We start from the raw sequence: 25,261 nt of genomic DNA, 5'->3' as shown, positions 1-25,261 counted from the left end.
TGCTTATACATTTGGAAGCGACATGACCAATGTGACTGACACATATCAACCACTATTTTATATGAATTTGGTACAGACATTCATGGTCCCCAGAGGATTAATCATACTGACTTTGATGATCTCTGACTTTTCATCTAGCGCCATCATCACATCAAAATTATTGTTTTCTAATACTTTGTTTTATGACCAATTTATCTGCAAAACTAGTGACATTCCCATCAGGCTCAGCTGTACTTTTGAGTTTAGTAAGTCTAAAGTGCTTCACAGTTAATAATAAAAATGCATAGTGGTGCACAGCATGAAAACAAATCAAATTTATAAAGTTGGTAGGCTACCTGGTAGGGCAAACGAAGCAGGCAAATAAAACCAAATTGCAAATAAAAACCTTGCACAAAAATGCATGCCAATAAAAAAAAATGTTTTATGTTGTATGGACTCAGCTGATCTGACAGGGAGGGTTAGGGAACCGCACAATGTTGGTGTGTTGATGTTTTAAAGCTGTATTGTGGGAAAAGAACAATTGGTTAGATGATCTTAGTATTGGGTTCAGAAATATTAGAGGCTGTCATGCCATGAGGACGTTGAATGTGATCACAAGGATCTTTAACTGAATCCCGAAAAGTACAGGGAGCCAATGAAGTAGGCCAGAATGGGGGTAACACTCTTCGTTAAGTGTTTGTCAAAAGCCTGGCTGCCACGTTAAAATTGAAGTCGAGCAATTGACCCTTCGCCAAGCTAACGCAGGCTGGCCAATCATAGTGTAGCATCTGCCAGCTCTGACTAGGGTCCTACAACTATCTCTTCTCTTTAGACTCTCGTGCAATCGTTTAAGATTTTCAAAATGTTCAGGTTTTGTGGATTTCCAGCTAGTCATAGTTTCACGTTGTGTGGTAGTGAAACTCGTAACCCGGAGAGGTTTGAGGAAGATTTTAGTTTCTAAAATGTTACGTTTATACGTAAAAACCTGTTGAGCTAACATTAGCAGATTACTTTAGCACATCATTAACCAGCTAACTTTAGTTAACGGAAGTGTGGGCTTCATGGTAATTCTGATAGCAGGGGGGGAACTTAGTGAAGGGTCAGTTACAGACTCCCTTAAAAAAAGAAAATAAGGGGTTACAGTAATCCAGGCAGGAAAAGATGAAATCATGTACGATTTTCTATTGATTTAAATATTTCAGAGTTGCAAAAAGCAAGACTGAACCAATTTCTTAATTTGTTTTGATTAAAATTCAGATTTTGATCAAACACAACACCAAGATTTCTAGCAGATGGTTTTATATTCCCTGGCAAATTACCTAAATAACCATCTCAGAGCAGTTCCTTCTATGCCGAGCCAGTGCTTTAGTCTGTGCAGCAAGATGGTATGATTGACAGTGCCAAAGGCGAAAACCAAATTGAAATGGGTTGAGAACATTATTAGTTTCCACTATTTCCAGTATGTGATTAGTCAGCTATAGCCTTTTCAATTATTTTTCAGACAAAAGCTAAATTAGAGATTTGTCTGTAATTATGAGGTAGTGTTGGTTCAAGGCCAGGTTTCTTTAATGGGTGTTGAATACAGGCTTGTTTGAGATATTATTTGTACAAACCGGAGGAAAGGGACTCATTTACAATTGAGGGAAGACAAGGGGCAGTGACTTCTACCTCTTTGAAATGTCTGTGGTGTAGAGTGTCAAGGCCACAGGAGGATAAGCGTGACACAATGTCAAGCAGATTATTCAGGGAAATAGGGGTAAATTCACTCAAGAATGCGGGTGAGGCATCTGGAGGAGTAATACATGAGGTAAGGCAGCATTATAGAGGCTTTGATACCTTATCACAAAATAAGCTTAAAAACGTATCACAATCTTGAACAAAAGAGGCTGGTTTTACAAGACCATCAATGGTGGTAAACAGAACGTAAGGTTTATGCCGTTTTGCAGCTATAAGGTTAGTAAAATACTTTAGTCACTCTTTTGTGGTCTATAGATTACAAGCAGAAAATTACGCTATCATATAGTTTATTAGTTTATTTTTCTTCCACCTTCGTTCTTCTACATTCTCATTTTAGTTGACGGATATCATCACTTACGATAACTGACACCTTGCCCTTGCCTTAATGGGAGCAACGTGATCTAAGACTGATGACGAAATGACTTTAAGACGAAAAGGATTTTTGTACATCGCTTAGCAAGTGACATACTGACGCTGACTGAGTTCAACCTAATTAGTTCTCATTAGGAAATATAGAAACGCTAACACGCTAAACTAAGATGGTGAACATGGTAAACATTTTACCTGCTCAACATCATCATGGTAGCATTGTCGCTGTGAGCATGTTAGCATGCTGACGTTAGCATTAAGCTCGAAGCACCGCTGTGTATAATTGCAGCCTCACAGAGCCATTAGCATGGCTGTAGCCTCTACGGCTTGTTTATCTAGCACTGGAGATAATGTACAGTCTTTATATTAACACAGACCACAGTGATGTAAAACAAACAAAGAATCAAATATAAGTAAAATTCATGTGTGGAGATATTTAAATAACTTCACCCGAGAGTTCTGACAGTCTTTTACATTTTATGTTTACTGTCTTCGCTGTCTGACTTTGCCGCCGTGAATATCAGTGTGAGCAAAGGAGAAAACTGTCAAACAATAGACTAGGTGTCTCCCAGTTTGGTGACGTTCATAAGGTAATTTTCTGTGAGGTGTAACACAATGTATGTTGGGTGCGTGTCTTTTCATAAATCTTCAGTCTTAATCAAAGCGGAGGCCGTCTCCATTAATAACCCAGTGTGGTTGGCCTGATGACAGAACACAATGCACCTAATGGAACAATTTATTTCCATAATGCTGCATTGTCAGGGCAAACGCACAGCCTCAGGGAGCGGGGAACAGGAGAGTGAAGGAGCCGGTGCAAGAAAAGGACAATGAAGGACATTAAAGGCACATTCAGTTAGATTTTAAAACATCAGTGGGTACATGTATAGTCATATTTAATGGTAGGACTCGCAGACAGAATGGAGATGAACTAGGATCTTATGTTCTTCATGGTCATGTTTCTCCCATCTTAATCCAAAATCCTGGCAGCAATCTGCAGTGATATTTCAACTTCAGACAGCTGGGGCAAACACTTAACACCTCTTATACGACAGGGTAAAACCTGTTGACAGATATAGATGTGTCCATAGGTTTTCTTTAAATAAGATAATTAATATCCCATTGAACACTGCTGCTCTCAAATATTTAGACAGGAAGGCTGAAGTATCACTAAGATAGGTGCACTTTAAATAGCGGACTGTGAAAATTAGTGTTTCACTTCCTTCTCTGGTTGAAAAGTTCAAATGCATCGCGGATGGGTGTGGTCACAAGTTTGCTCTGTTGTATCTTTACATAACCACACCCAACAGTGATGTCACAGTTTATGGACACACCCTCATGTACAAATCTACATTGCATGCATGCAAGGTGGTTTTTAACTCAAAAGCTCCTCCACATTTACCAAACAAATAGGTAGTTTGTAATAACCACATTGTTGAGGTAAGAGAACGAGTGATGGTTAAAAGAAAACCTGGCTCGTGGTAGGAAACAGGAAATAAACAGTTGTCTCCAATGGTAATGTCTGACATTTTGTTGACCCGTCCATCCACTCTGACGACCTCCTCTTCCTCATGCAGACTTTGTTGCTCTATAAGAACATCACTTGATCTCCTCCTTTGCCACTGATGGAGTCATCCCTAATCTTTGTCATCTGTGCCATTGGGTCGGAATCCGTGTGAAATAAGACAAAACACCTCAGACTCCACCGCAGACAGACCCAGATCCAGCTTTGCTGCTGCTGTCAACCTGCAGTCGGAGCTCCGGCAGGAGGTGGAGAGTTCAACGTCCGGCAGCAGCGGCTCCTCTTCCGGCCAGGAGCAGAGCTTCACATCGCTGCTCTGCTGGTCCCAGCTGGGAGCGAACGCAGACACCATGCTGCTGGAAGCCCAGGCCGTATTACTGGGCCCGCTGGAGGTAACAGAGGCGCGGGAGAACCAGGACTGAGCGAAGCAGACTGTCAGACCCTGCTGCAGCAAAAGGAGAGGTATTCAAAATGGACTCTGGTGACACTACACTTGCAGAAACACTACTGCTTTTGACAACAGGGACCACCTAAATCAACACCGGTAGTACCATCACATCCATTGGCATGTGCTTTCCTTGCGGCTCTTTAAGCAGTACCACTGGAGTCAGGACACAGCTCAGTTCACTAACCCTGGCGATAGCGCTGTGAAAAGCAGGACATGGATGCTCTACTTAGTGAATGAAGTTTTGTCTTGGGCTGGCACAGTGTGAGACAGAGCAGGAGACAAATCACAGAGTGACCGCTTCATCATCTTGACTTGTCAGAACCCCTGACAGGACAGCCAATTATGGTATTTCTAATTCCTCAGTTAGCTTGCTCTGAGCCGATCCCAGCTTGGCACATCTGGAACATTTCCTGAAATTCAACACTTTAGTGCACCAAGAGCAAACAGAATATCATAAACAGTGCTAATCTCATAAGGATATGTGAACAAAACCAAATGTCAACAAACATGAGGTTAAGCTATGTAAATATGACAGGTGCAGATCTTTGTTTCCCGGAATCATTTTGGGACACGTGGAAAGAGGATGTCAACTCAAGTGCTTTACTTTACTGTTAAGTGCTTTACAGCACAAAAACACCAAAATACAATAAAAACCACAAGTGAAGACAAACACAATATCAAAGACGCAAGTTAGTCATAATGAAATGAGTGTCTGTGGTGAAAGAAGGTAAAATGAAGGATGTATAAATATATGCATATTCTTTAGTTTTTTTTGAGATTATGACTTATTAATGAGTGTATGAAGGTCAGAAAGATCTTAACCTTGGCGATAGTGTATAATGGAGAAAATATAGTTTATACTTTAAAGGAAATGTTAATAAATTATTACACCCAAATGTCAGACGAAATTTAGTCTTCAGTATACATGGAAGATGCTTTAGATTAGCGTAGCTTTAAAAGCTTGGTTATACTTGGAAAACAAATTATTTTACATCCTTGTCCGACCACGTGTTTTGGCCTGTTCTTAAACTCAAAGGTGTCCACTTTTAGATCTTTCCTGGAAGGCATTTGCTCATTTGTGGAAGTGCTGCACTCATTTGTACACACAAAACGTGACAAAAAACGTTACGAGAGAGAGAAAAGAGCTTGGGAGGAATGTAAAAATAAAATAGACCTTAGACTGATCCCTGGGGGTCAAGAGCAGACGATTAACCAAATCTGGAGCACAACCACTGATGCCAACCCTTTTTTATTTATTTTTTTAAAGAAGATGTATCAAATTGTTTGGTCTATTGTGTAAAAATCTGAGCCACAATCCAGGAAAATTTTAACTTTTCAGATTCCACAGTGAATAGTAAGTTTCCTATCCATTCAAATATAAGTTATGTGAACAAACAAGCAGTACAAACTGTGCCACTACCAAAGGGAGTAACTGGATTAAAATTGTGCAGTAGTTTCAGACTCACTATTTGCTGGTGATAACAAAGCTGAGTGCATTTCCGAACCCCACTCTGTGCTCAGAGTTTGCTCACTTTTATTGTTTTGGACGGTGTGTTTGGCTATCAGGTAACAGAACCACACATACAGCTGTCTGCAACGCCGCCCAGCCGCTGCTTAGCTACTGCTCTGCTACTGCTCTGCAGCTGTAGACACAGTTAATCCGCGTCTCTTCATTGGATCAACTTAATGTTTAGAAGCACATTTTTGTAAAAATAGACTTTGAAGCCTAAATAATCACTTCAAGTTGTAGATTACGATAAGTTTGTATCTGAGATGTATGACTGTACAACAGCTCTGATCAGGCGGCAACTTCCGTGAAGCCAATGTGTAAGTGTCTTGAACATGCAGTCTTTCTAATGGCCATCAGAGGTCGACTCCTCTGGTTGCAAAAAGAAGTCAGATTGTATAGAAGTCTATGACAAAATGACTCTACTTCTTACTTGATTTATTACCTCAGTAAACTTTGTAAACTTGAGTTTATGGTATCAATCGCTAGTGTCACGTCTTCTTCAATACAGAATGATGTTCATTTAGTACATTATGGTCCAATTTAGAGTAAAATACGCAATAAAGCAAGGTATGCTTTAGGGCGGGGCTACCTAACATTATCTGATTGAGGCCTGATTGAGGCTACCTGATTGACATGTCGCTACCAGAGCCTTATACATTGTCTCTACCACGGCTTTACTCCTTTACAGTCCAAACCTGGTAACTTCCGTTCACTGGTTGCAAGAAACCAAGATGGCGACGACAAAAATTCAAGCTGGTGATCGCCAAAATACCAAACTCAAGGCATTAAAACAGTGGTCCACAGACGTCACTACGACTATGTCCACTTATTGCATTAAGTCTATGGGTCTGATACACTAATGTATAGATAGGAGGTTAGCCAAATGTGAGTCGTATTCATTTAATCAACTATTACAGCAGTAGTTGTTGCAGACACACCTGGGGGAGATCTGCACACCTTTTCGAATATATGTCTTAAAAGTATTTATATTAATATGGTGGTTTAAAAAATGTAACAGTACAGTCTTTGAGTCAAAATAAGCACAGAATAGGCTCAAAGTATAACAGTTCGACACCTGCAAAGCACATCTTTCTAGCAAACGAGATGGAAAATTTGTCCTTCTCTACTTATTTGTGACAGGGTGACTAAAAAGGATTTAGGCTGTCGTAAAGATTGAGCACATGTAGTTTATCGGGAGGAGGGGCAGCTTATTCAAACCAATTAGCACACTGACAGAGAGGGATGAGGTGCCTGACCTTGCTGCCCTTGTAGCAATAATAGGAACAAATATAATGAACAAGTGGTGAAGAAAAGACGAGGGAATGAGGCAGAGATGATTGTATTGAAACTTACATTGGTCCTTCAAAGTCAGTGGTGCAGTATATGCTGTACTGTGAATCAGGCTAAAATATAAAACAATTGCTACAGAAGTGTCTCTTGCAGGACTGGACGCTGTTAGTTAGTTAGTTAGAAAGTCATTGAAAGTCAAAAACAGCTAACTCCAATTTACTCCGATCTAATTTTGTCACCTTTAAAATGTACTAAGATGAAGATAAACCTATCGAGATCCATCTGTAGGTACTCTGTGAGGGTATTTTGACTGTTCTGTCACTTCATCAGAGCTCTGTTGCCGAAGGAACTGGACTGACGGGACTTTGTCACACCTGACGACGTTTTGATCAATTGAGAGCCATTAAAATACACCTCAATGCTGTGATTTAATTCTGCCACAGTTTCATAGATTGACAGATTTTAGGAGCGCTCCATTAGTCTATTGACAAAGTCAAGTGACTGATCAATTCATTAAATTTTTTTTTTGGGGAATATTGACTGCATTAGAAAGAGAAATTACCTGATGGGAGGTGGCACTATACTAGCATTACCCAAAGAGAGTCATTTGCTGAAAAGATTAGCCGGATGTGTGATTGAATTTGTTTTCTAATCTGCATGGTCCTTCATACAGTCCTTAAAGTGACAGAAAAATCTTAAGATTCCTAAAATGTGTTTATTGAAAATGTTACTATTGATGCATCATAGATGTCCTTCCTGTCTGACCCAGCAATCAGCAGCTGTCAGTACTTTCTCTTCAGCAGTTTCTCATTGGTTTTTATATTCTTTACTTGACTGTGGATTAGTTAGTGCTCTGTGCACACAAAAGGACAACGAGATTCTATTCAAACAAAATAAGAAAACACTGGATTTACATAACAGAGACCAGGCAACTGCAACTGGGGACGTGCAGCCTTACTCTCACTTGTAGACGTGCCACTGATTTACAACCATTGTTTTTATAAAATATTATATTTTATGTTATTCTCTGTAGCAATGATTTCCCAGTTATATTAAGCTAGGCAGCAACCTTCCGGGTCTGAAAAGTGAAGCCAATGCGAAAGATAATTGTGTCTTCAGAGTTCGGTTGTATTTAGCTCCACCCTCTTGTGTCACTTATGTTTGAGGTGAAGGCACACGGTCACATCAGGACACCATACATATTTGTATTATTTAAATGTTATTTAAAATATGTTTTATACTCGATCCACAACAGAATAATGCATCAACAACCACCTTTTTATTTAAAAAGGTAAAATTATATTTCCACTGTTATCTCATGATAATCCATCCAATAGTTGTAGAGACGTTGACACTTAAAACCACAAATGTGAACCTCATGATGACGCGGAAAAGTCAAATCTCCAAAGTCATTAGGATTCATCCTCCGGAGACCATACATGTCTGTCCAAAATGTTATGGCTGTCCAATTTGCCGCTAGCATGCCTAAAACAGATCATTTTCTCCGCAACATCTCCTGTTTGAAAGCAGCAGTATTAATCAGTTGACTGCTGGTCAAACCAAGGCAATGCAAAATAACCAAAACACTTTGTGGACCATCTGAAAACATCGTGATATTTTGTTTATACATTTACTGCAAAAGGAAGAATTTCTTTAACTTAAAAAATAAACCTGCCTGTATCTTGCTATCAATATCTTTCTCCACTCAGTAACCTTTGGGTAGTGTCTACAGGTAAATTGGGCAATAAGAAGACATTACCTGAGTGCTAATGGCTATGGGCAATTTCCTCACAGCGGAAAACCTCATCCCCAAAGTAGCAATTACATGCAGATTTAATTGTCATTTTAGGGAGCACAGTATGGCTAAAAGACATTATATTCACTTTCTACAGCTGAAACTGAGTTGATCTGCATTAGGGAGAAACAGAGAGAGCAAACATCCAACTGGCGTAGATCTTCAAAGCACTTGATGGCTTTGAATATCCTCATAAGTGGCCAGATAATGCATGGTGGAGAGGCACAGTGAGGTAGCAGGGTGAAAGTAATGATTTCTTGTTGTGGCAGATAAGGTGTATTTATCTCCTATCTCCCATGTCTATGCACAATGGGGCCCTTGTATGGGTGATAGTAAAACACTGGGCTGTTAGATGGAAGGACCCATTAAATGGTCATAAAACTCACACTGGATTGCATATTGTTGAAAGGAAGCTTTTGTTTCCAGTGTGGAAAAAAATAAATAAACAGGTGGGAAAGAGATTGGAAAGTCGCAAGGTTGGAATTCCCCAATTTAGATGTGAAGCAGACTCTGAACCCATCGCTGTTTTATTTGTTCTGCCTCTATTGTGGTTTATCAGAAGTGTCCGCTTTATTAAACTGCCATTGATTAGCTTAGATCATATTGAAGCTATACTGTAAAAACTGTGATTCGGCTTAACTAATATTTAATAAATATAAACTAGTAACCAAAACATAATAAAAAAGACTGTGTAGTTTTGATTTCAATTGAGTTGAATACAACAAATGTCATTGATATATTAATTAGATTTGACTCAGTTTTGTTTAAATAAAATCAGCTGCAAATCTCTAAGTAGAATCTATTTGTATTTCACCAGGAACGTAAAAGATGCAGAAAATGTATTCATTTTACTCATTGAGAGGTCTTTGATTTTAATCAGCTTACACATCAACCCACGGTATTTTGCACCACATGGACATCAATCAGCAATCATCTGCCACCATCAGGGACAGGGGGCTGCTGTTCTCCCAAAGCTAAGACATGTTTAACTATTATTAGGTAAAAAACAGTTTATAACCAAGTTGCTGCTGCAGTTGAACATATAGTTTTGCCCTCTTTAAGCTGCCAAACATGCCAACTTTACTGCGCTGTAAATCAAAACTAAGTGATTCAAAGTCAGTCAGTCTGCATTGTCTTTGATTCTACTAAAAACGTACCAAGGACTGCAAAAGTGGTCGACTCAATGTCGTCATTTCATGTTACAATACTGTGTAAAGTGCCCTTTTAAGATACCAGCCAATTTAATTTGACCAATTATCCTGCCTCAGCCCGAGCTTCCGCCTTAACAAGCTATTGTTAGCTAGCAAATTACCGAGCAAATAGGCCTCATTATTTGAATGCACAAATGTATGAACAAGTACAACTGTAGTTACAAGTTACAATCAGTGCATTTCATTTTCTCAAGTACAATTTTTACTCAAGTATCTTGTTGTTGAAAAGCAGCATCATTTTCAGCTTGCGTACATTCTGTTCTCTGTAGGTTTTGTCTTGTTAACGTTCACTTTCATGTCTCTGTTCTCAGTACAAGAGGCCACAGAAGGAGATTCAGATGGAATTACCGCCCTACTTCAGTGTATGCACAGTATGCTTTGAAACGGTGGTTGCAGCTCATGCTGACTGATTACACCGAGCTGCTTTTGTGACCGGAGGTCTTATAAAATGATATAAAATTATGAACACTCATTCAATTTGAGGCTTTATGCTTTTCAGATGCAGTATGAGTTTCAGAATCACAACGGTGCACCTTGAATCAAAGTTAATGTCCAAGCTGGATGAATTCACTCCCAGGCTGCTGGACCTTCTCCCCTTCGAGAGCAGAACCATGGGTCTGAGGTCGCAGGCTATCCTGCTCTACTTTCATCTACAGGAGGTAATGTTAGCCTGAGATTCTCTCCACAAAAAGAGTGTGAAATAACTGCACGGTTTAGCACTCAGTGGCCACTTTATTAGATAAGTTTAGAATGTTCAGATGTTTACATATATAAATATATACATGTATATTTATGTAGAACAAAATGTTGAAGTATCTTAAGCTTGTGTTAACCACAGACTTTATTTCAAACCCATTAAAAAAACAATTTACTTGTAAGTGCACAAACATATTTTTGTGTTTTAGGACTCATTCCTGCACAGCTCTGTTTGGGAGGGACCTTCTTGTTAGCTGTACAGTCTGAAATGTTCTTGCTATTTCAGGGTGGTGATGAAGTGTGTTGCAGGACCTTGTTGTAGAACGGATGAAAATCTACAACATCATGACACATCAGAGGGTCCTGACAACATCGGTATCATGACAAAGGGCATGAAAGTTCTGACTGCTCTGGGTAACTTTCCAAGGACTTCATCCATGCTCGTTGGATGGGCAACGCAATGTAGCCAGAATGGGCAAAACCGGAAAACCTCCCGTTATTCCAACTGCCGGGCGTTATTCCAAGATGGTTACCCCCACTGCTAGCATTGTAGTCACACGAGATAAATAGGCTTAATTACCTACTTTTATTATGTTATGTATTTGGAGTGGTTCGTTAATACGTGAAATCAGATGCAAACAAACGGAAGCTACTTTAAAATAAGCTGAATAGATTATATTAGTTTTAATATTGTATTTTTATTAAATTTAGATAAAATGTCAACCGTTAACTCAAGTGGGAGATACGATCACATATCTCTGAATTACAACTCGGAGGCTGATGTGAGTGTTTTTTACTGTACCTGAACAATATGATATAGTCGGGTTTGCTGTTGGGCCAAGCTTTTTCAGCTCCATGGATTATTTTTTTTTTAAGCAGTTTTCCATAAACACAAATTTTGCAGTTTGTTGCATCTGGATAACTGAAAAAATACATCAGGGTTGTATTCATCGGGGGCATTGTGAAAATGTGCTTAGTCATTGTTTTTGATCTATAAAACATATCTTTATTATTTAGTAGCTCCTCCTGCACAACTGGGAAATTAACTAATCCATTTTACAAAAAGAAGATTTGAGTAGAGAAAAATGCATGATTCTAGGCTGAGCAGACAACTTAATTTTGTCTCCACCAGCACCAAGAGGCCAAAGTAGCAAAGACAGACAGAAGGAGATTCACATCCAGTGGGCTGGATGTCATATGGCAAAGCTCAATATTGGTAAATAAATGATGGGGACAGTGTACGGAAGCAGAGAAGAGTAGCATGCTAATAAATTACCTCTATCTCCTTAATGAGACAACATTAATTTTGGTCTCAAGGTCTGGCAGAAAGTGAGCTGATTTATTATATACCTTTAACTCTGTGGGAGTTAGTCTCTTTACCAGGGGGACGGAACGCTGATTTTCAATGCACAGAAAGCCCATTGTGCCCCCCAATCATTTATCATGTCCGGATGTTGTACTCCAGACCCTGTGGGAAAACTGGTGCTAGTGGACAGTGTCCCTGAAAGCTGCATGTCTCACAACAGACCTGAAGGAAGAACAGATACAGGAATGTGCACATATAGGAGCAAGTTGAATCGGGATGAATTAACATGTCAATGTCTTTCGTGGTCCGTTGCACTGTGTTGACATGTTTTTAGTTCAGCCATTTTATCGGAGTGACAATCTAGAAGCTCCCGAACTTTCTTTAGTCTCACTCATCAACAGGGTGAAGGGTCTTATCAGTAGGTTTAAATAAACCAGCGAGGATCAGTGACCCAGTGGGAGTCGATAATGTGCTGACAACGACAGAGAGCACAAAAGCACACAGGGATTACTTTAAGGGCATGCAGGGCAGGCTGTCTCAGGGCTGTGGTAATGATTGAAAAATATGCCTGTAATTGCTGATAAGCTCTTTAATGTTTCAGTAAACTCCTGTTGGCTGCTAAGTTTACTGAGACATAACTCGTCGATAAACTCTGGCTTTGTAGTGCGACGTCAAGGGGCCGGCGGTCTCTTTGAACCCGTTGTCTTCTCACGGTGTGAAGACTGCAAAGGGTTCAAGAGGCCAAGTGCATGTGAGGACATGTGTGAAAGAAGGGAGTGAGAGTTTATTCAGAAGTGACTGTTAAGATGAATACAACTTTCTTCTGGTACGTCTTTCGATTGCTGCTGATTTTGACTCCACATTGCTAAAGTGTCGGCAGCAACACAGTAAATCGTGCTGGTCTCATCGTGCTGGACTGTGGCTGACCCTGACCTCTAAAAGGTTTTTCCCTAATGGATCAATAAATACATTTATAGGTGTGAAGCAAAACCCAATGGTCGTAAAACTTATTAGGCAAATTAAGATTTTACCTGATGACACTGGCGTACCGCTGACTAAAAATGCTTGACTTAGATATCTTTGGAATGTCACACTACTGTACATATATCTTGAAAACCTGAGTTAAGTATCTCAGTTGTCATTTTAAATTTTGAAGGGCAATCAAGTTCGATGATGTCCATACACAGAGTAAGGGTTTTATTGTACCAGCAAACTCATTAGGAAACTTAATGCACCTGTACCACGCGGGAAGGTGACTGTTAGTGGATTACCAAGGAAGTCTCAGCCCTCCCAGGACCCCCCAAAATCCCTGGGTTAACTGCATGTCAGTTAAGTTGCAATTTGTTTAATTGAAAATGTATGTAGGGCTTTGCAACACTGAATTTCATTATCAACTAAAGACAGGAATTCCCATTATGTAATTGTTTGGCGCTGTCTTTAAGAGGGGCCTTGTTTAAAATTCAGCCTAATTATTTTAGTTTCTCTTTTATTTACATTATGTATTTCCTACATAAAGCTGTGTTTAGTTTGATTTCCTCGTAAGGGACCAACAAGAAGTATTTACCCTGCAGCCCCCAAACTGGTCTTAAATTGTTTGTCAATAAAACTGCTTTTATTCATTTATTATTTTTTAATCAAACTTGTTTGCTTGCTTGCTTTATCAGTCTGAATCATTTAAAGTTCGAAATCATCCTGGAAACCGAAATGTTCTGGTTTTCTGACCTAAAAAACATTTTCAAAGCATTTAAGGCCTTTGTTGGCACATTTTGACAGACCTTAAGACAAAACTAACTTATATTGTCTATCGTGGCTTATATGCACACATGCAGCAGCACCATCTGATGTCTTCAAGGAGAGCCACAGTGTGCGAACCGCTGCTCAGCTGAGCGCAGTTTCAGGGCACCGATTCAATTTAATTTGCGCGCCTCTGTCAACAGGCCCGGGTGACGGATTTACCCGTGGCCTGGCTATTTAAATTACTTTCAAATCATAAAAGCAAGGGAACGAGCCTTTGGAGGTGGACGAGGTTGAGAGAAACAGGCAGAAAGCAGCACTGATTTCCCTGGAGCAAATTACCTCTATATCAGCGCCGGAGACAGGCGGTAATCTGCCTGATAGAGAGCAGAGGGCGAGCGACACAGAGCCACACTGGTGAAGGAGAGAGAGAGAGAGAGAGAGAGAGAGAGAGAGAGAGAGAGAGAGAGATAGGTGGGCGGACCTGCCAGACCGCTCCAATTTTCTGGAGGTCAACTACGCGCGCGCGCACACGTACGCGTGCGCCAGCCAATTACATATCATGAGTTGGGGTCTTCTCCCGTCCCATGTAGGCTAGTGTTTCATTCATTTCTGCAGAATGGATTTCAGTTTCCTGAGACACGCGATTTAGAGGCGTTTTGGGTGGAGGCTGGAGTTTGGATTAAGCTGTAACATTGTGACATCTGCACTGGCTGCTTGTTATTGAAGGTGTTTCAAGTGAAGAGCCGATGAAGCCATTTAAACTGGTGAAAACTCCTGAAATGAATGTGTTCAAGACTAGACTTTTATTTCTGGAGGCAATTCAATTTACTGAATAATGTCTGCAGGGCTGCAACTAACGATCATTTTCATTATATTAATTTGAATAAGTTCTTGATTAAACATGCGATCCCTTAAAACTCAGTAAATATGGAAAATTGCCCATCACCTTGTAATGTTTTGTTTTGTCTGAGCAAGAGTCCAAAATTAGCAGATATTGTGTTTGCCATAGAAGACGAATAAAACCAAACAAACTGGTAACAGTGAATCTGCCATTTCTGCATGTAGAAAAAAACCTTAATTTACTAAATAAACATTGTGCTGTACGTAGAAGACTTGAAACTATAGTGGACCATAAAATCATGTTTACAAAGTTAACTAAAGTAATAAATCAAGTGAGAAGTAGAGTCATTTTCCTATAGACTTCTCTACAACAGGCTTCTTTTTGACATACGAGGACATTAGAGACCCCCTGATGGCCATTAAAATATAATGATAGTTTGAGGCACTTCGGCAGTGGCTTCACTTTTCAGACACTGAGGTTCGCCGCTCGGGAGGAACTGATCAGATTTAGGAGGTCAAAGGTCAAGGTCATTGTGACCTCATGACCGCCTCATTGCGTGTATCTCAGGAACACCTTCGGCAAATGTCTTCAAATTTCGTACAAACGCCCACTTCAACTCAAGGACGAACTGATTAGAATTTGGTGGTGAAAGGGCACTGTGGCCTCATGTTTTTGGGCCATAACTCAAGAATTCATTTTCTAATCATAAGAATTTCTCACAAATGTCTAATAGGATAAATTGATGAAGAGATGACATGAACTGCAACATGGTCAGCAAAATCAGACAACCGCTTGGTAAATCTAGTTACATTTGACTACTTAAAATATAGACATGGAAAGTGTAAGCTTCCACATACTGAGCACATTCAGATGTGATTACTTTTAGGTTAACAGATAGGTAAATAATACAAAGAAAAAAAGATTCTGTATTCCCCCACCAGAAGAAATCTACAATTTAGAAAATACAATATTTTACTGAGGAAACAACTAATGAAAAAACTGGACAATAAACAATCATAGCGGCTTTTATTTTGTGGGTTGTTGGGGGGACTTGACTGGCCCTCACTGTCAGCTTCACTATCTTCTTTCACATGAAGTTGAATCAATGTTGAGCATCATGTTTGCATCAACATGCAGATTCTCAATATAAAATGGTAATTTAAAGTCTCAAATAAGAAGCATTATCTTAATTCATAACTTGACACACTGATTGTGTCTGCAGCACTAAGGTTTTTATCTTGCTATAGCCTGTTATTATTTTAGGTTTTATTTTTGTCAGTGAAGTAACAGACAGAGCTTGCAGACACGCAGCCATATTGAAAAGAATCGACAGACTTCACTTCAACTGATGCACCTCTGCTTTTCAGGTCTTAAAATGGCATTAGTTCACCTAAAGCAGAAGGCCAATTAACTTATAGCCTCTTCTGCCAAGTCATTACACTTTTATATGGTTTGTGTGCAATTCCTGGTCGTAAACTTTAATGGCATTGGTATGGCCTGAGTATGAGAACGAAGCAAGCCATTAATATTAATGATTTAAATACTGAACTGGACACAAAGCTTTTTTTGTTGTTTTTTCTTTTAACTCTACCCAATCAGAAATATCAAGGCTGCTGATAAACGTTGCTAAGTTGTGGAGGATGTTTGCAGCACTAATAATTAGTTTGGACAATCAAAGCGGTGGATATAATTCTTTGTTTATTGCAAGGTAGTTGCAATCTGTGGTGAGTATGAGGAGCTGGCAGATAGATACTGGAAATACAATCGCCTAATCTTCTAATGTACCTCCGCGCTTTGATGCAGTTGAAGGTGTTTGCAGGCGGGACAAGGGTTGGACATTACCTCACTCTGAATGCTTTCTGGGGGGAGAAACGAGCGAGTAATTAGCTGATTAGAGGCCCGTCAGAGCAGCTCTGCGTCCAGCCAATCCCAGCTCACAGCGCCATGCAGGGGTAGAGAGGGACGGCTGATGGAGTGAGACACATGCCTCTTTGTGAAGTTAGTGGTAAACACCAGGACAGACGTACAGTAAGTAGCCTGTATGTCGCAGAGTGACATATGCAGGTACAGTTCAAGGAAATAGATGGAGGAATGCGCATGCAAACGTCAGTCAGTTAGTCCGACAAAAAGTGTTTTTTTTAAGTCGATAACATACAAATTGAGCATGTATTAATGTTCACTTTTGCATAGCATATCTTGTGGTGTTCCGTCCAGCCTGAACGTTCATGAAAAGAAAAGGAGAACACGTGAGTTTGTGAGTGGAAGAGGCTCCGCTGTCCGCCCGCTGACGCACGGCACAGGTGCGCACCCGCCAAAGCTTGACACGTTTGTTCGTTTTTTTGAGTGAAGCCGTCATGGAAAAATCCAAAAACTTCAGAATTGACGCCCTGCTGGCCGATGAGACCAACCGCGTGAGCCGAGACCTCTCCCCAGGTCTGAGCAGCGACAGCCCCGCAGGCAGCCCGGTCTCCTGCCGCCGCGCGGACACCCCGTCTCCACGGTCCGCACAATTTCAAGGATTAATCCACAAACCGGGTGTTCTAAATCTCCCTCATCCAGGACTTGCTTCAATTTCCGGCATGTATCACGCACCCATGTACCCGTTATCCGCGTTGGGTGCTCAGCACCCCGCGTTCGCATACACCGGCTTCACACAACTAACACATACCTACCCGGATCACCTGAAGGCGGCTGCTATGGCGGGATCTCTGCCCCTGGAGCACTGGTTCCGCGCAGGGATCATGATGCCACGACTGCCAGATTACACCAGTAAGTATATATTGACCTATACGTGAGTGATTCCGATGTTTTCTTTTGATACTTCAGGCCTATGCTGACAATATGAAATAAAGTTTTATATTTAAAAAAGCAAGAATATGTGATCAAATTATATTATTGTATATGTCCAGAATATCCGGACTCAAAAGCCAAATAAACTGAGAGATAAAAAAGTTTTTGTTATTTAACTTCTTCAAACACAAACTCACATGTGTGTCACTCTGAATCGTTTTCCGTTATCGGGTTTTACAGCTTTTAATCAGATGGTTTGACCTCTGAAGAGCCGCTCAGGTGTTGTAAACTCATTGAACACAAACACTGACTGTCAAATGAAACTGATTTTTGACTAAACTATTTATGTTATGTTTGGATTATTCATAATATTAGGCTAATATATGCAATTATTACAGATGGCAGGCTTAATTATTTTTTAGCATACGTTATAGCTCGTTTTTGCTTGTTTATTTGTTTGTTTGTTGTCTTATTTCCTTTATAAAAATAATACTCAATTCGGTATTCAAATTATATCACTTAAGTCTGCCACGGAAAATTTGTCCTTTTATGCATCAGGATTTTGGACAAAAAAATGTCGATGCAGTCTAAGATGAGACACAGAAACAGGCAGTTTAAACTTTTGTTTTTTATTATTCAAAGGGAAAACGCTCTTTGTCCTTATTCATTTCACAGGTAGAATAATTTTACTTTGCATTTTATTTTTGTTATCCAAGTCAGGCTTTGTAAGCTATTTTATTCAAGGTTGGGCTATGGTTTTCATATATTTTGTGGTAATAATAGCCAAATCGTCCTGAACAGTAGCTACTGGCCTCTGTTGACTGCGTATATGTCATATTTGAATTTTGGCCCGTTTATTTCTCTATAAACGCCAACATGATGAAAACTGTCTTTGTGTGACGAAGAAACTATAAACAAACACCTAAAACGTTCTGTAGTTCATCAATAAAATCCCAAAAGCCTTCATTGAATTTTCATTAACTTAATGGCATGCCTGTGTTTTTATGGCCTCTGCGCCCGCTTCTGCCGTGTCCCCGCGTCAACAATAAACTGGAGTAAAGCTATTATAGTTAATGATGGCGAGAGAGTGCGGGCATATGTGTGCCTGTTCCTAAGTCACAGCATTATATTGAACTTCCATGTCCTTGGTATTAAATAAATAAGACTGGCAGTTAATGGCAACATATTTAATTTAAGACTTGAATCTTCTTTAAAGGGCAGATATTTCAAAATACATTTGAGTTGAATTATCAAAACAGAAATATTCAGACATTGTGTGTTGAACCTAAAAATAGCCCATGAATCTCTGATATCAAATAAGTTGTCATAAAATCAATAACACATTGAAACTATTCATTGAATCTGTCAGGTGAAGCCAAAAACTGATAGCTTTGCTCTTCCTCCTGCAGCGGGCCCTCAGTCTGGTCTGTTGGGGAAGTGCCGGAGGCCTCGCACCGCCTTCACCAGTCAGCAGCTGCTGGAGCTGGAGAACCAGTTCAAGCTCAACAAATACCTTTCCAGACCCAAACGCTTTGAAGTGGCCACCTCACTCATGCTGACTGAAACACAGGTACAGGAAGAGATACCAGTCCACTTCACCAGCCATCAGATTCATTTCATGGTTAAAAAGAATAATTCTCAGAAACAAGAATGAGGGGAGGACTCATCCCATTGAATACTCCTCAAAGTTTACTGAACTTAAGACAAAACATTCTTGTTCAGCTCTCATCCAGTCTCAAAACAGACTTTAACAGACTTAAGAAAGAGCTGCCATGTTATTCGAATGACTCCTGTGCGTAACAGGCTTTTGATGAATTTAGTTGTTTTATTTATAAGCCTAAGTGATTGAGAGATCTCTTTTTCAGCAGTGCCCTGGTCGCGATATGAAGCAAAATCAGAAAAATAACAACAGATATTTGATTATAAAATGTCAAATAACATTTCCAATACAATCGTATGAAACGTTTGCATCCTAAAAAAAACAAACCATCAGCTGTCTGAAAGCATAAAAAAAGAGTAAAGTTAAACAAACCCATAGCTGTGTGTAATGTGTCACTGTGAACTGTTGAATTAATATACTTTCATTCTTGAAACAGTTATTAATTGTTCAACAAATTGTGACTGACATGCTAAAATGTCCCGTTATGTAATTCAACGAAGAGGAGTTTATTTGAAATTACGGGCAAATATGACATGCAGAGATGCAGATTGTACAACACATTAGGACACATTACTGGATGTTTTTCATTATTATTGTGGTGATATTGTAATGTCTGAACTGAGTTAATTTCTCCAAGAACTGAACGAAGACTTTAATGCATTAGGCTTTCGATGTAAGATTTAAATTGTGTTTTTTGTTTCTATTTTTATTTAAATATTCTTTCATAATTCTGGTAGAATTGATGAATTATATGATTAGAGTATATTTGATTAACAACATTGATCAACTACAAGTATGTAGTTTAAAGGTAAGGTGTAAGAGCAAAGATAAAGAGTTGTGTTTGTGTATATATATTCTTATTTATTTATGAAATGATTTTTGAGTTGTATTAGAAGTTCTGCAGAAGAAAATTTGTAATTTGCTCTTCAATAAAAAATTATATTTTGGACCATCTTGTGAACACATTTTCTTTGCTCTGTCATCTCTCGGCAGGTCAAGATCTGGTTCCAAAATCGGAGGATGAAGTGGAAACGCAGCCGAAAGGCGAAGGAGCAGGCCTCCGCCTCGGCCCAGTCTGAGGCAAAGCAACGCAGTGGAGGAAAAACAGCCACAGACAAATCAAATGAGAGCCGACAAGCTGCGAATCCAGACGACAGGGGGATAGATCTTGATCAGGAGGATGGAGAAGAGGAGGAAGAGGAGGAGGACGAGGAGGAGGACGAGGAGGAGGAGGAATTTGAGGAGGACGCCCAGCATGCTTTTCCTGTTGGGACGCCGCGAGCCACAGACTTCTTGCAGCGCAGCACCGATGTTGACTACAATCCCCACAGCCCTTTCTCTGATGAGGAGCTGGAGGGGGTGCAAGTAGGAGGAGGTGACAGGAAGATCGGGGCAGGACTGTGAGCAGACACTCAGGAAACACCAGTTTGGTTTCCAGAGAATTACAGACACATTACACTGGGACATGTCTGTGTTTGTGGTCACTGCAGTTTCCAGACAAAAGCCACAAATATACTTTATAAAACCATCTGTGAATAAAATCTTCTCTATACTGTATACATTTCGTAGCATGCCAAGAAAAGAAAAAAAGGTTCTCATTTCCTCCCAAAATGTTGCTGTTTTCATGCCAATCACCTTCTGGTCACCTTGTGTTTGCTCCATCCACTGACAGCTGGAGCTCCACCCAGTGAACACACACGACTGAAGGATGCGTACAGTGTATGCGTACAGGATGCACAGAAGCCTAGGTGCAGCCTCCACTGCATCATGACGACAAACAAATTAAAAAAACTTAGACAAGCTGTGTGATGTTGGGACTGAAGAAACAACACAAGCTCAAGAACATCTGCTGCTCCAGATGTTTTGGGGGAAAACACTGCAGAACATCTTCATTTACGTTTGTGCATTTAATGTGTAAATATTGGTGGGATTGTTTTGTTCACGGTGATGTTCATGAATTTCTGCGTGTCACTTACGTGTAAATTAACTTAATTTATTTAAATGATTGCAAAGATGAATCGCACATGTATTTATCTGAAACGTGTTTGTGGTGTAACTGTGAAATACAAAAAAATAGAGCAAAATTTAAAAAAAGAACTGAAAAAAGTCTGCATTGTTGATCCATGTTCCAGATTAGCGTATCATTAATGCTAACATGCTTATGTTTAGCAAGTATAATGTTCACCATCTTGGCATCTTAATTAGCACTACACACAAAGTGCAGTTGAGGCTGGAATCTCAAGTTCTGCAGGTATTTAGTGATAAACCAAATACATTTTTGTCTGATGGAGCTAAATGACAAGTCAGAGGACCACCAGAGTCATTGGGATTCATCCTCTGGGGACCATAAATGTCTAAACAACATTTCATGGCAATCCATCCAATAGATGTGGAGGTATTTCAATCTGGACCAAAGTGGACCGACAGACAGACATAAAAAGTCCTATTAAGACAAAACTTGTGACTCGATCAAAAGAAAGGAATACCACAAAGGTTATATCCGACATAACAGAAGAAAAACTCCTTGTGTCCACATCTCCTTCAACTTCTTTCGTTTTCGTTCACAGCCACCGCGCTGCCTCTGGTACAGCAAAGCAAAGCGAAAGCAATTCTCAGTTACTTAAAATTTATTACAAAAGCTCTCAGATATTAATTACTCTGTGGGGTTTACTGATGGCCAAATAATTAAGTTAATGAAGAGGAAGTAAAGCCATCAAAAGCCTGATGGTGATGTCACACAGGCCCATTTTAATTTCCAAGTGCAACAGCATGATGAGTGTGTGTAACTGCAACTGTGACGGGGCGTTTTAATGGCCACCCATGTAAGGGTTGTGATTAAAGAGCAGATTGGAGGACATGCAGTATGGTGTCATTTGGCCCCTTCTCAGACCACATGTCACATGTTTATATAGTGATTAAATGCATTCTTAACTGGCTGGACACACACTCACACCCCTCTGTAATGATTGGAAGTGCATTTAAACACTGATGGGACTTTTAGTGGAGACTAGCGCATGTGTTCTGCTCAAAAACAACAAGAAAGTGTTAAGAGTCTCAATGTTATCATGTAGAGACTTTATTAGATAGCTTCCACTTAAACGATTAAAAGTATCACTTTTCACAGGTTTCCTGTCAATGCAGCTGTCAGATGAAGGTTTCTCGATTGGGTCCTTAGACATTGATTTCAGCTGAATGGTCACAAAATAAAGAGAAAAACGTCGATGCACTTTTTAAAAACTGTATTGTATAAAAAGGAATCTGAGATACTTTTATTGGTCAGTGGTTTAGTAGTTTGATGGCTCTGTTATCTGAAGATTTGGGCAAATACGATGATGTGCTATCATTTGAGTATAAAATGCTTTTAACTTTGAATGCAAGATCACCTGCTTACATTAAAGACTATATGTGTATCACTAACATTTCATTTGTATTTGTGTTTCTGTCTTCTTTTCCACACAATCAATATTATGCAGTCCATGAGTGGTAACATATTTTGTTGTTGAATTTGGAGGATCATGTTCTGTTTTAACTATATCGCCACTGCAAAATGTGTTTAGTTTATTGAATATTTTATATTGATATCTGTTACCAAACACAGTGCCACCACAGTATCTATTTTTTTATGAGGTCACAAATTTTGATGGCTGGGAATTTGGCCAACATTTAAAAATGATGACCAAATATTGCCATTTTATTAACATGTTATTGCTCTCTACGCTACAGTTTGTGCACATATCACACACGTGCTATCACATTTTAGAATCTGTTATATGAATATATGAGTTCACAATTTTGCTTAACTCCTCTTACAATTTGTGACCCAGTTTGAGTAATATAGAGACAAGCAAGCTAACAAAATAAAGCATGAGATTCTTTTTTCGTTTATTTCAGTGAAGAAACCTCAGAGCTATACAGAAGGATGGGAAAATGTAGATTACACAATTAGAAATGCTCTGGGATAACCATAATAATTCAAACTTTTAGTAATTTAAGTGACTGTACACTTTTAATTAACCAACCTGGTTAAGGCCGGAAGCAGCAGCATCAAATGCTCTGTTCAATTCACCACATTAACGCTTCCAGTTAACTCAAAGGACTTTAAAGGAGTTTTCATTGAACTTTTTTCAGACTTGATTTAATGGGGCTGAATAGAATACATAACAAGCTTGCAGGCTGAACCTCAGTCAAACTGCAGCTTTTAATTTGGCTGATGAAAAATCATGCGAATCAATAGGAGCTCATTTAGTTGTGTGACTTGTCAGCTGCATGACAAATAGCATTTGTCTTGTTTTTATGACACAGGCCCCTCAGAACAAAAAATCACAGCTAATTGATAAAGCAGCGCAGCAATATATGGAGGTCATTGATTCCGTTTCTCTTCTAATGTAATCTGAATACACCAGTCATGTTGATTAAAAATTCCCTGCGTAAATTGCGTTACTGCTGATAATGCTGTCAGTTTTCTCGACAGCCAGCCCGACTAAAGTGCTGACGGCCTCACCGCCTCTTTCTTTTTTTTAACCAATAATGCATAGTGAAGCCTGTGTCTTTCTATAAAAATGTTTCACCGTCTATTGCATCACCCAGCTCGCCCCTGAGATGTCACCTCGGCCCCTCAAACAGAGCGGTTACCAGAAACTCGCATGTTCATAGTTGAACAAATAAATCGGCCTCTTTTTGTGCTTTGTTGGATTTTTTTTGTGCTTTGTTGGATTTTTTTTGTGCTTTGTTGGATTGTAAATCACGGTGCCCTTAAACATATTTACACCCCGTATTTTAATCAATCAACAAAATGCCGGACTCATTACGTAAATATGAACAGATTGTGCGATCTTTTAACGCAATCACACGTATTGGTGCAGGTTTTCCCCGGGCCCTGTCCTGTCACTTAACTAATGGGCGAGTAAAGGAGTGAGTGACGGAGCCCAATAAATCCACATCTGTCCGATTTAAAACGCTGTTCCAAAGCAGGAAAAAGACACCGTTTTTTGCCAATAAAGTTTATTGAAAAGGCGTGGCGTGTATTCACATGCGTCATTAACTGCTGAAGGAAACGTCTGTTACAGGTGTTTTACCAATTATTGTGGACAAAGTGATGATGTTCGTGGCCTTTCTTGGTGCCAATGTAACCTTCAGATCTGCTGTTGAGCAAAAGGATCTTACCACGAAAACATTACAACTGTAGTCTCTGTTATTCAAATCAATCTTAAATAAAGAATGAACAAAGTCTTTTGACTTTAAAAAAAAAAAGGGTTTTTATTTCATTTGAGGGTTTTTCATAAACAAGTGCACCAAAGATAAAAGAATACAATATCCACAAAACCTATCGAAAGCCTCAGCTGCAAGTTGTTTATCATGTGCAACAACGATTACAGAAGCAGGCGTTGGCAATTCAAATCTCAAGTCTCAGCCCTCCAATAATGCTCCTTAAATGTGTATGAAACCAAAATGAGATCTAAACAAAACTAGTGCAGGTTAAAACAAGAGACAACATATAACATGAATAGAAAAATACCTTTAAAAAAGACAGTAGACCTGTATCAAAAATGGTACCGACACAGCTCTGCACAAACATCTCAGACTATATTGTCATTAACGTTTACCATGTGCGGGTGTGGATACATAATTAATATAAAATATAGAATTGTTGTCTCGCAGTAGGAACATGGTCCATGTCTGCCCTCTTGTGGCAAAAAAAAAAAGAAGACACTTCGCCTGATTTGACTCAAATCTTTAACAGAGATCAAATATATAAGCGAAAGACCGACATATGACCGTGCAGGTAATACTTCAGTCAAGGTGACACAATTTGGTCTACTGTTTCCTAAAAGCTCTGTGGTTTCTGCAGCTTTTGGGTTTTCATGAAGCTTCCTAAAATATATAGTAAATTATCAAAAACACAATTTGTTTGTTGATGGAGAAAAAAAAATACAGCTTCTGCAAAAGTTATAGCTTGCCACCATTGCAGTTTTAGATGTGACATATGTAAAATTAGTATTTTAGTCTTATTAAAAGATAATTGAGATATCTTAAAATTAGATTATAACTGGTTTGGGTTAGACCTACATCGATTATGTCAATGTAAACGTGTTAACTCTTCATTTAAACACATTCAACATCAGCATATAAAGATATAGGCCTATATTTAATTCGAGTCTCATTTTAACACAATTGTTCATTCTTACATGTCAGAATGTAATTATAGATAAGCCATAAATACATTGCAGATACCTTTATGTGTTATTATTAGTACTATTATTGTTGTTTTTGAATTACTTCCTGAATATTGTTCTTTTTGGCGGATGAAAATGCGCATTCCCTGCGCCGTGTGGCTCTTTTTGGGTGCGCTTGTGTGTCAGAGGGGCGGGCCGAC

General features: G+C 39.4%; 1 protein-coding gene across 1 annotated transcript; it reads left to right on the top strand.

Moving 5' to 3' along the window:
- The first annotated feature begins 16,475 nt into the window (after positions 1–16,475).
- On the top strand, positions 16,476–21,154 carry mnx2b (motor neuron and pancreas homeobox 2b). Its single transcript, XM_031846715.1, has 3 exons — positions 16,476–17,207; positions 18,638–18,798; positions 19,882–21,154. Exons 1-3 carry the CDS (start codon positions 16,793–16,795, stop codon positions 20,290–20,292), a joined length of 987 nt encoding a protein of 328 aa, XP_031702575.1. The 5' UTR covers positions 16,476–16,792; the 3' UTR covers positions 20,293–21,154.
- Positions 21,155–25,261: the final 4,107 nt, after the last annotated feature.

Source organism: Anarrhichthys ocellatus, unplaced genomic scaffold (assembly GCF_004355925.1).
Source record: "Anarrhichthys ocellatus isolate YVR2014 unplaced genomic scaffold, GSC_Weel_1.0 scaffold6, whole genome shotgun sequence".
In the NCBI taxonomy this organism is placed as follows: domain Eukaryota; kingdom Metazoa; phylum Chordata; class Actinopteri; order Perciformes; family Anarhichadidae; genus Anarrhichthys; species Anarrhichthys ocellatus.
Note: the sequence above shows the minus strand (reverse complement) of the source record. Positions and strands in the feature narration are given on the sequence as shown.

Bases quoted from the DNA above. Each gene is read 5' to 3' on its own strand.
- mnx2b (XM_031846715.1), top strand. From the start codon at position 16,793: ATGGAAAAATCCAAAAACTTCAGAATTGACGCCCTGCTGGCCGATGAG. The intron at 17,208-18,637 runs GTAAGTATATAT...TTCCTCCTGCAG, and splicing joins ACGACTGCCAGATTACACCA to CGGGCCCTCAGTCTGGTCTG. The intron at 18,799-19,881 runs GTACAGGAAGAG...ATCTCTCGGCAG, and splicing joins TCATGCTGACTGAAACACAG to GTCAAGATCTGGTTCCAAAA.